This window comes from Orcinus orca, chromosome 11, assembly GCF_937001465.1.
Source record: "Orcinus orca chromosome 11, mOrcOrc1.1, whole genome shotgun sequence".
Lineage (NCBI taxonomy): Eukaryota > Metazoa > Chordata > Mammalia > Artiodactyla > Delphinidae > Orcinus > Orcinus orca.
The window spans coordinates 12749477-12761868 of NC_064569.1; the positions used below are offsets into that span (position 1 = coordinate 12749477).

The 12392-nt window shown below is 38.8% G+C and overlaps 1 protein-coding gene across 2 annotated transcripts in view; it reads left to right on the forward strand.

Moving 5' to 3' along the window:
- The window catches only part of DERA (deoxyribose-phosphate aldolase), a 363055-nt gene that overhangs the window by 68454 nt on the left and 282209 nt on the right, over positions 1-12392 (forward strand). For both annotated transcript variants that reach the window (XR_007470387.1, XM_012537210.3), the window contains exon 6: positions 347-475. Coding sequence is in view for 1 of the 2 variants with exons in the window: in XM_012537210.3 (XP_012392664.1) it covers positions 347-475 (129 nt within the window). In the remaining variant the exon portion in view is untranslated. The remainder of the gene's footprint in view (positions 1-346; positions 476-12392) is intronic.

Here is a 12392-nt window from a genome sequence, read left to right on the forward strand (position 1 = left end):
ATCTGGTAGATGGATTTCTTTTTTATTGTAAGTAACCATCATATGGAAGCAGTAAAAACTATTTGTAATTTCCATGTCATTATAATGATATTTTAAAAGCTCCATGGCTCAGGACCTTGGGCCAGGGCATAGAAAGAGTTTCAGGATAGCAAACTAAGTATTCCTTGTGACGGGATGTGAACTGCAACAGAATGCTTGAGGTGATATTACATTGGGGTGATTTTTAGAAAGTGACAAATGGTTTATGTTTCCTAAATCTGAGATGGGTTCTACCAGCTCTGAACGGCTGCCAGGTTACGTTATCACTTGCTTGCTTTGTAACTGCCTCAATTATTTCCTTCCCCAGCCCTGTATGATGAGATTCGTCAGTTTCGCAAGGCCTGTGGGGAGGCTCGTCTCAAAACCATCTTAGCAACAGGAGAACTTGGATCTCTTACGAATGTCTATAAAGCCAGTATGATAGCCATGATGGCAGGTAAGCCAGGTTTTATATTGAAATGATGGTATATACTGCATTGATGTTTTTAGAAGGAATAAGTGAGTCAGAGCATTTGGCTGGTAGCTGCAAGTGCTGACCACTTGGAGTTTGTTTTGGTGGGGCGTCAGATACTTTATGAATCCGTGTGCAGTGGGAAGTGTTCGCAAACTTGGCTTTCTTCCACGTTTTTTAGTGGCGTTTTATCATTGCACTATCCTTGTAAGGCAGTAGATGGCTCTCTTGTTAGTGAATTGCCTTCTGTGTTATTCTTTGATTATTCATTCATCAACATATGCTAGACAGAAATTTCCTTAACTGACTTCTTCCCCTCTGTGAAGTTAGGGTTTGATTTTTCTCAGAGATCCATCTCCATACTGTCTAAGGCAGCCTGTGCTTTGTTTGTGTTGAGTTTTTCTTCTTAAATTTAGGGCAGTGTCCTGGTTTTTTATATTTTGAAATGTAGCTTGACTTATTCTTTATCTTTACCAACAGCATGTCTAGCCAGTCATACGCCCAAGCCTGAAACTTGGGAGTCCTGCTGGATTGCCTTTTCTCACCTTCATGTGAATCAGTGAACGATTCTCGGGAGTTCTACTTTTTTACCGTATCTAATACGTCCCCGCTCCAATCTGTGTGCTGCTCTCTTAGACCACTGTCACTCCCCACACGGATCACTTCCGGTCTCCTAACTCGTTTTCCCTGTCTCTACTTCTGTCCCCTTTCAATCTGTTCTCCACACCGTTGCCAGAATGATCTCTTTAAAATGCCAGTTTGGTTATGGTACTGCTTGCTGAAAATCCTTCAGTGGCTCCCCTTCATTTTCAAGATACAATATAAATTCCTTCAGCCCGACTTTAAAAAAGGACCTTCCCAGGGAATTCCCTGGTGGTCCAGTGGTTAGGACTCCACACTTCCACTGCAAGGGGCCACGGTTCGATCCCTGATCGGGGAACTAAGATCCTGCAAGCCGTGTGGCACGGCCAAAAAATAAATAAATAAAAAGGGTCTTTCTCCAGACCCTGCCTGTGCCTCTGCCATCGCCTCCTTTTCCCTGCATACCGTATGCTCCAGCTCTCTGGAATTACCCGCTGTGCTCTGCACATGGCACCGTCCAATCCTTTGGAGTCTTTGTACCTGCGGTGTCCCTGCCTGGAATGCCTTTTGCCCAAATAGCTCTTGAACATCTTTAGATTCAGCGTAGTTGTCACTCTTCTCGAGGATATTTCCCCAATACTGCTTCCTCCCCCGCCACTTGGTTTATTATCCCCTCTGCATGCCCTCACAGTGATCTGTTAAAACCTCTATCAGATACTATCCTGTGACTCAGTATTGGATTTTTAGGTGCCCTACTAGTGGCTCCATGTTTGGAAGATACGTGACTTCTCAGGTCTTAAATCTGGGCCTTTGTTGTGGTCACCCTCTAGATTTTCCTACTCGTGCGCTTTTTGAAGACTCAGACGAAGCATCGTTCCCTGGAACTCTCTATCAGCCAACTAGGCATTAATGAAGCTGTTACTCTGGTCACTGCCGCTGTATCCAAAAGATCTCTGCTCTGCTTGTTTTATTTAGAGCGAAATCTCTGAAAACCCAAGGATAGGGAAGAGTGGATCACTTTAAAGAGTGGGTCATCAGTTATGTTGGCATTTCAGAGGCCCCCAGTAATAGAAGATGCTGCAACTCTCAGGAACCTGGGCAAAGCCCATTGGAGTCTTAGGTAGACAAGTAGCCTCCCTTTTCATGCTCCTCACCAGGACAAGGGAGTTAGCCCAGAATGCCGGGATCCAGGTCACAGTGAAAGTATATTCATTCTGGGCCGGCAGCCAACCCTGTCCTACTCCCTGCACCTACTGCATAGGATGGGAACATGGTATTAGGTCCTCGTGCTTGGACACTTCTGTTCCATCCTCCATCCCACCCATCACAGACACAAACAGAAATGTGACTAGAAACATGCTCTCCCCTGTTCCTGTTGGCTTGTATGCATGTCCATGTCATTGTTTATCTCCTTCATTTCTTCATCTAATCAGTGTCTATTACTGTGAGTAATATAACTTTGTCTGTGAGGTGTTTTACTAGATACATTACAATAATATTTCTTCACCTTCACACCAGCCCTGTAGTTGATGAAGAAATTTAAGATGGAGAGACTTGCCTAAGGTTCACAGCTAATTGATCACATAAGTCATTATTTGAACCCAGGTCTTCTGGCTTCAGGTGTATTGCTTTTTCAGTTGTAACCCAGCTGTCTCCCAAGGCACTGTGCTAGGTCTTATCATGAATTAAAGGCACATCTTTGTGAAGTATCATGCGCTTCCTGGCCCACAGTTTATGCTTCCTATTTTGTTAAGAAGGTATATAACATAAACGAAGTATGTTTTGAAAGATTTTTTAAATTAAAAAAATTTATGGACTAAACCCATGTTTCATCCTATTTCTGTAGTATTTTTTAAAACTGTTTTTGTTTTCTTCAAAATCAACTTCACTGAGGTAAATTTACATTCAATAAAGTTCAAGTGTTAAGTGTATGATATGATGAGTTTTGACAATTTGTATATTCCGTCATACCAGAATATCCTTTGTTCCCTTTTGCAGTCAGTTCCACTCTTTCTACCTTCTGCTCCAGGTGCAATAACTGACCTGATTTTATCACTATAGATTAGCTTGCCAGTTTTAGAACATTATACTTATATAGTGTGTACTCTTTTGTGCTTGTTCCCCCTCCCCCACCCCCGCGGTAATAGCTGTGAGATCTGTCACGTTGTTCTATGTATAAGGAGTTTGCTTAGTGGCTTTTCATTGTACACATATATGAGTTGCTAAATTTATTGGTCTGAAGTGTTTGTAATATTCTCTTAGTAGTCTGATGTCTGTAGGGTCTATGGTTATGTCTCCTTTTTTATTCCCGATATTGGTCATTTTCGTTTTCTGTTGTTGTTATTGTTCTTTGTTTCATTTTGGTGGAAAATAGTCTTGCTAGGGGTCTGCCAGTTTTATTAGTCTTTTCAAAGAGTTCAAGTTGGTTGATCACACTTTTTAGATCTGATTTGCTTGGTTTCACTTTGGCGTCCTTTTTCTGTTAATTGCTGAGAGGGCTGTTAACATCTCCAGATATGATTGTGGATCTGCATACTTATCCTTTTAGTTTTGTCAGCTTTTTCTAACTTTATTATGGAGCTCTGGAGCTCTGTTGTTAAGTATAGACACTTTTAGGATTGGTATGTTTACCTGTTGAATTAGCATATTCATCATTATGACATGTCCCTTGTTATCTCTGGTACTAGACCTTCGTCTGAATGTTCACTTTGTCTAATTTTTTCTTTTTTTGCGGTACGCGGGCCTCTCACTGCTGTGGCCTCTCCTGTTGCGGAGCACAGGCTCCAGACGCACACGCTCAGCGGCCATAGCTCACGGGCCCAGCCGCTCTGCGGCATGTGGGATCTTCCTGGACCGGGGCACGAACCCGTGTCCCCTGCATCGACAGGCAGACTCTCAACCACTGCGCCACCAGGGAAGCCCCCACTTTGTCTAATATTAATCTAGCCACACCGGCTTTCTTGTGCTTACCATTTGCATGGTATATCTTTTTCCCATCCTTTTATTTTCAACCCATCTGTGGTTATATATTTAAAGTTATCCCTTAGAGACAGATTTTTAAAAAATTCATTGTGGTATTCTCTGCTTTTTAATTGAAATGTTTTGTCCATATACACTTCACATAATTATTGATATGATAGGATTTAACTGTATCATCTTGCCATTTGCTTCCTCCTTGTTCTGATCTATTTTTGTTCCTCTTTTCCTGCCACCTTTTGGGTTCATCAGATGCAGCACTTCATTTTTATTTTTTCTATTGGCTTTTTATCTATAACCTCTTTGTATTTTTCTAGTAGTTGCTCTAGCAAATTACAGTATGCATTCTTAACTTATCACGGTCTACTTAGAATTAACATTACACATGTACCATAGAGATAGTGCAAGTTTGGGTCCAGACCACTGCAATGAAGCAAATATTGCAATAAAGCAAATCACATGAATTTTTTGGTTTCCCAGTTCATATAAAAGTTATGTTTACACTGTACTATAATCTATTAAGTGTACTATAGCATTATGTCTAAAAAAATATATACATACCTTAGTTAAAAAATACTTTATTGCAAAAAATGCTAACCATCATCTGTGCCTTCAAAGAGTTGTAATGTTTTTTTGCAGTAGTAACATCAAAGATTTCTGATCACAGATCACTGTAACAAATATAATAGTAATGAAAATTTTTGAAATATTTCAAGAATTACCAAAATGTGGCACAGAGACACAGAGTGAGCAACTGCTGTTGGAAAAATGGTGCCAACAGACTTGCTTGTTGCAGGGTTGCCACACACCTTCAATTTGTAGAAAATGCAATATCTGTAAAGTGTAATAATGCAAAGCGCAGTAAAGCAAAGCACAATAAAATAAGGTATGCCTGTATTCCACTTTACACTTCAAATGGCACAAATGTGAAAACCTTACAGCAGTTCCATTTGCACCCTCATTAGTCCTTTGAATTATTTTAATGTACTTCTTCTTCCAACTATTTATAAACTATTCCTCAAAATGATGTGATTTTTGTTTTGACAGTCATTTGTCTTTTAAGGAAATTAAAAGGAAAAAAACTAAGTAAAACTAGTCTTTTACATGTCATTTCCATCTTTTATCCTTCCTGTAGTCTGCTGGTGATTAATTCTCTCAGATTTTGTTCATTGGAAAATGTCTTTATTTCACTCCCATTTTTCAAGGATGGTTTGCTGAATATAGAGTTTCAGGTTACAGTTTTATTTTTATTTCAGTGCTTAACCATATCATTCCATTTCTTGGAATTCTGTTTCTTCTTGTTTTCTTATAAGTAATGTTTTATCAAATACCCAGTCAGTATTTTCTCTTTATCTTTGTTTTTCACTAATTTGACTGTGAGGTGCCTAAGTGTGGGTTTCTTTGTATTCATCCTGCTTGTAGTTTGCTGAGCTTCTTGGATTTGTAGGTTGTTGTTTTAGGACTTCTCTGCCCCACTCTCTTTCCTTCTAGGACCCAAGCACCTGAGTGTTAGATATTGTCTCACAGCTTACTGGCGCCTATTCATTTTAATTTTAATCTTTCTCCCCCGCCTCTGTTTTTCTGCGTGGCTAATATACGTGGATCTTTCTTCAAGTTCATTGACCCTTACTTTCCACCTAAAATTTGCTTTTATGCCCATCCATTGAAATTTATGCTCCTGAACATTTTTAGTTTTAGAATCCATTTATTCTTTTTTAGAATTCTAATTTTTCTGCTATTTCCCATTTTTTCACTCATTGAGATCATTCTTTCTTTAAAATCCTTGAACATATTTGTAACAGCTGATTAAAGTCCTTGTCTGCTTATTTGTATATCTTAGTTATCTTAAGGTCTGTATCTTGAGCTGCCAATTTCCCAATGCCTAAAAATAGTTGCCTTATGTATTTTGCTCAGTTATATAGTTATTTATAGCAGGAGGGCAAGTCTGGTAACATTTCTTCTCTCATGTCTGGAATTCTTCATGGCTTTTGTTTTCCCATTAATTTAGCATCATAAATATCAAAAGGAAAGGGGTTTGTCATTTACGTTCATAATAATTTTTATCTTACAATTTTGATAGCCATTTCGATTATTCTCTCAAACACAGTTCTCTAAAGAGAGAAAGGTGGAAATACATAACTACGTTAGTCTAGTATCATACATCATTGTAAGTAAAATCTTAGCCAGGGTGTGTTTATATTTTTGCTCAAATAAGTGATTCGTAGCCTCCTTTTGGTTTATTCTTGTTTAGGAATCTCTCAGAATGTTTTAGGGGAAGGAGCCATGTTCATAGGAGTTAGAAGACCTGGACTCTTGCTCTGTCTTGCAGAATTTGTGACCTTGAACACATAAATTAATCTGAGTATAACTTCAGATGAAGTAATGTATGTGACCTGTGGTGTAACTGTAGGAGATAAAAGCTATTGAGCTGGATCACATTCTGTACTGATCCCAAAGCTTCCTGTATTCGTAGGATTGTTCATTGAATCTTACATATGAACTTGTTTTGCTGGCTTTTGACTCTGTCTTAAAAAAGAAAGGTGCAAAGAATATCTGATTCGTTGAGGATCGCAATTAGACGTGGCCCAGTTCCTTTTTCTTATGGCACAGTTCTTAGCCATGGTTGTCATTGCTCCTGATTCTTTTACGATGGAAGCGGTAGCAGCCACCTCAGCTCTTCAGACATGTATACGGTCACTTATTCAGCAGCCACAATGATCCAGAACCAAGCCAGGAACCAGAAAAAAATAAGTCAATAAAACATTTTGCATAGATGAAATATATGTGGTATAATGTATAATACAACGGTAATGATAGGTAACATTTCTTGAGCATTTACCGTGTGACAGGTACTATTTTAAGGGCTTCATGTATACTTACATTTAACCTTCACAACAACTCTACGAGGTAGGTACTCTTCTATGGTAAAATAAGAACATCAGTTAAAAGGATATCTTTGCAGCTCTTCTGTATGGTCATTTTTGCTATTTGTAAACATCCCAGGTATTTCTGTCTTTGTTATATCATTTTCTGTATCTGTTATAGCCTTCTCCCCTCCTGTTAGCTGTTTTTAAAGATTTAAGTGAACTTTTCCTACTCTGTCAAATCTCTCTATTATCCTTTAAAGGCAGAATTAATTGTTCATACTGTCCTTCTCTTAGGTATATAATATCAGGAGAATTAATACTGGTATATAAATACCAGTAGCATTTGTCATCTAGTATCACCATCAGTTGTTTTACCTCTTAGTTTTTTTTATAAAACTATGAACCTCCTTGAGGCCAAGAATTATCTTACTTATCTGTATTCCCCTTTGATTGCTACCCTGCCTGACATCTAGGAGAGCCTAAGGAAATATTTTGGAATACACCAATGAGTCAGTGAGAAAGACAGACAGAGGTAAGGAAGAGTGAAAATAGGCAAAGTGAAATTAGATTAGATTAGGTCTAGATTCATCTTCCCAGATGTGCCACCACCTTGTAGAGTTTGGACATGTTATTTTGAGAGTTTTTATTTTAATTGAAAAAAAGATAGAAAATGTATACCTTTGACAAGGAGATTATATATACAAAGTATGGCTTAGGCAATCCAAGCAGTGGTATGATGTATAAAAGTTTTGTAGGATTCTCAGAAAGTTCTAGAAGCAAGGAAAAGACCAAGGAGAACTTTTTGCCTTGGCTTTTTGGTCATTGAAAATGGATCTTACTTTTACATTAGTGGAAATGTGGTGAGAGAAATATAAATAAAGGAGAAGGTGAGGTGGGAATAAACGGTTTGAAGGGAAAATAATCAGGGAAGAGAAACGAGAGCCATATTTTTTTCATCAAACAAGCCAAGAACAAGGTGATAGGAAGTAAGATAGAAAGGGAAACATGCTTATAGAAAAGAGAAGTCAAAAGCTGACCTGCTAAGGGATTTCAGCCCAGCAAATGCACACATTAAGAATAATGCCGGAATGTAGAAAAGTGGCTTTATCTTTCAGTAGCCTGGACTGTTTGCACACATGCAACAGCTAACAAGCTCTGCTCTGAAGTTATGCTAGACCTTATCTTTGGAAATAATGCAGGCATGATAAATAAGGTTGGAGTAGAAAAGCACTAAAGATGCAATCATAATGTCATCAGGTTTGAATTGCTGATGAAGATCTGTGGGAAGAGTACTAACATAAAAATATGGGGCTTGAGAAAAGCAGACCTTGAAGGGAATGCAAAATGAGTTTTGAACTTGGATGGGATTTTGTAACATATAGGAAATGAAAAATGAAAAAAGTAGGAACCAGGGGAGGGAATACTCGAAATTCAACCCAATAAGATCAAAGTAATACAGAAACAATGAGATGAAGCAAAGAAATAGACAAAAATAGGAGGGAAGCCATTAAGTAAATAAAATAAAGGGGGAAAATAGTGGGAAACTTGCTATGACTAAAGGAAACCAAACTCCTAAAAAATGCTGTGATTAATAGCAAATTAACATCTAAGATTTTTTTAAAAACATTTAAAAAATTTAAAAATATGAACCAAATAGTAGAATAAAAGACCGTGTAGATTTATTTTTCTAAAGATTGTCAGAAGTCACACTGAGTCCTTCATCTTAGGCTGCAAATCTTTGTATTCTCAAGGAGTATTGATCCAGATGGCACATACAGACCCCTGGGGTGTTCCAGCCTGTTTTGTTTTGTTTGTTTGTTTTTGTTTTTTAAGTAAGATCTTGCCTTTCTTAGGAAAGCATTTAATTTATGAAAAAGTATGCTTCAGTTGAAAGTTTATCACAGGGGAAAGCATAAGAATATAGATGTGCATTAGGTTAAGAGGTAAAGAATTTAAAGTGTAAATTTATTTACAGTTCCTTAAACTAGCCCTGAAAATTAAACCACTTACAGGGTAAAAACTAATTAACTTGCCATCTCATTCAAGGAGTCAATTTAAATTCAAGGCCCCAAGCAAAAATATCAGAAAGTTTACCTTCACTCACCCACGCCCTCCCCATCCTTTCTTGAGTGCAAAGTAAAAAACTGCAGAAGAGAGGAGTTATCATGTTTTCTGGCCTCCCAGCAGTACAGGAACTACTGATGGTGCATTTTGGTCTATGCATGTCATTTTTATAAAAGGTTAAGTCTATACATTTAAGCATAAAGCATTTTCTGTGGCTCTTCACGGCTGGGCTTCTGGAGGGAAAAAAAAAAAAAGGGAAAGCTTGAAAGCTTAGTTTTTTGTGTGTTGTGTACTAGCCTGTGTAAAATTTTACTGTGTGAAATTTTTTTTAAATGTAACCCACCTTATTCCAAAAGCACATGACTGCCTTCTACAGACCTGGCTTTGCCTAGAGAAGTTCCCGGCACAAAGGCTCTCACGTAACAAGTGCCTAGAAAATGCTCATTGATGGGTTAGGTTATCAGGTACAAGGACATCAATAGATACCTTTGTAAACAACATGCATAAAATTCATTTTTTTAAAGAAATTTGTATTTTCTCAGCAAAAGAATAAGGGATTTTTCTTAATGAAATTCTGGTATACGACATAGAGGTGAGACCTATACGTAGTTGCTCATGTCTCTGAGATTCTGTTATTCATTTGTCTTTAATTCCTAACACGTTAACTTTTGTTACTTACTCTTTAACGTCTGTGCCAGGTAGTTACTGATCTTTTAGCAAACTCTTAAATGCTGGGAGATTGGAATCCTCGAATGGGTCCCTCAGTACTTTGTACCAGGTAGATACTTGATAAACATATTTGTTGAATGATTTCGTGAATAAAGGTTAGTAAATCATGTGAAGTTAGTAGTTTACTGAATTCTTTTTGCGGTTGTTTTAAGAGGGAAGTAGGGGAGGTACCTTATCAGTGTTGAGTGGCTGGAGACCTGAAGCTCGGAAGTTAAGTGACGAGACCAGGGCCACGCATTTAGGACGTGGCAGAATTCTGGAGGACTCTGGACTCCAAATTCCATGCTTTAGTTATCGTGCAGTTCTGCTCTCCACCCTGCAGTTGATCTGAATCATGTAAGATATGTTTAAGCTGTGTTTAACCTTTGGCGACACAGATGTCTTTCTGGAGTCACTGAATGAGATTTATATATTGAGCTGTACTTTTCTATTTAGGACAAGAAAAATAAGACAATAGACCGTTTGGAGAAAAACTCTAGGGGGTGGTGGACATGAAGTACACAGGAAAGAGCAAGTTGAAAGCAAGCCTAGAGCCCCGCCTGTGATGGGCCCACAGCAAATCCTCGTTGAAATGAAAAGGAAAGTTGCAAAAGGACCCTGACCCCAGGCAGCTTCCACTGTAATTTTGTGTTCACCTGCGCTGCTGATGGTTCCATGATGATACACTTGGCACGTGAGCAGGGTCATGCTTATCAACTGCTACTTGAGTTCTGTACTAAGGTTTTTGTTTGTTTTCAGATTCTCCTCCCTGGGGTGCCCAGGGAACAGCTAGGGAGTGACGTGGAAGTGGACCTTTTTCTTGTCCACCTGAGGAAGGAGAAGGAGAGAGGACAAGGCTGAGGACAGTGTAAGAATGAAGGAGCAGAGGGATGAGGTGAAAGGGTGCAGAGGACGGGAATGGTATTGGAGCGTGTGGTATTGGAGCGTGGGATGAGGGAAGTTGAAACCTTCCCATGAAGAGTGGTGCAAAAGATAGGGGCGCCTTATTTAGGAGAAGCACGATCATCGGGGCTGTGGTATTGTGTTCAAATACTTGTACACACATATATACACAAAAAATGATGAAAAAGCATGATTGTTATCTATTACTCCAAGGTAGGAGGGCTGGGACCATCTTTTAGAAGTTATAGGAAGATGGATTTTGGCCTGGTATAAAGCAGCGTTTTGTTAAAGTTCAAGTATTCTGGAACTTGGATGGGCCACATCAGGAGGTAGGAGGTGTTCAAAGCACAGGCTGGGCGACAGCCCGATGGAGCCAGTGTTAGATACATGATACGCAGCAACCATTGGGGTGCTTTCTGCTTTGGAGTCAAGTGTGATCCTAGAAGAAGAAACGTTTTATGTGAATCTTTGGACCTAAACATTAAATGTGATCCTTTGGAGTCGAGTCTGATCGTAGAGGAGAAAAATATGTTACACGCACGCACACACACAGGTTGTGTGTGTGTGAGAAATTTCTGGGTAGATTTCAAGCCAGGATAGACAGGGCCCCCAAATATGGAACTAATGGGAAAAGAGGGAGGGTGTTGGTTTTCTAGGATTGCCGTAACAAAGTACCTCAAACTCGGTGGCTTAAAACAACAGACATTTATTCTCATGGTTCTGGAGGGTAGACGTCCAAAATCAAGGTGTCCACAGGGCCGTGCTGCCTCTGAAATCTGTAGCGGAGAATCCTTTCTTGCTAGAAAGCTTCTGGTGCTGGCTGGCAGTACTTGGCATTCCTTGGCTTATAGAGGCATCACTCCAATCCCTGCTTCCATCATCACATGGTCATCTTCTCCCTGTGTATTTCTGCATCTCTTCTCTTCTTATAAGGACATCCACCACGTAATGGCCCACCTTACTTAGTAAGACCTTACCTTTACTTAAGTAATTGCGTTTGCAATGATGCTATTTTCAAAAAGGTCACTTTCTGAGGTACTGGGGTTTGGAACTTCAGCATATATTTTTAGGGGGCACAGTTCAACCCATAACAAGAGAAGTGGGGTTCCTGCACTGTGGTTCTGTTATTTCCTGTAAAGACCTGAAGAAGTTCGAGAAAAATACTTTGAGTCAAACCAGCAAACTTAAATTCAGGTACAAAAGATGGATTTTTCCCTCTAAGCAATGTTGGTTGGCTTTGTGGATAGGGGAGATCTAGTAGATATTAAATATTTTTATCTGCAAAAAGCATTTGGTAAGGTTCTCAATGGGAGGTTAATGGCTAAAATAAAGAATGAGGCATTAGGAGATAAATTTGCTTATGAGCAAGAGACAGAGACTAACAGTAGAAGGACACACTTTTTAGATTGGAAAGGAGTGACATACAGCACAAGCCAGGAATCAGTTTTGGGACCTATGGGTTTTTCACTTTATTTTTATTGGACTTTGTAATAAAAATACAGATCTTCAAACAGTCCAAGACACAGAGTGAGTAATACTACAAGCATCGGTAATCCAAAGTTATTATGTATCATAAACTAAATGTCTGATAATAAATACTGACACAAGACTACACAATGTGCTGTAATATTATAAAATGGAGCAAGCAGTTCTCCTGTATTCTCTTTTCTTCTGCATTTCTTTGTTTTTCAAAAAATATTTGCAAGTTTCTAGGTTTACTTTATAAGCCAAATCAATGAAAAAAAATATTTTAAACTTGGAAAGATGTGTTAACTAAGAGAAAAATTGGTTGAAGCAAGACA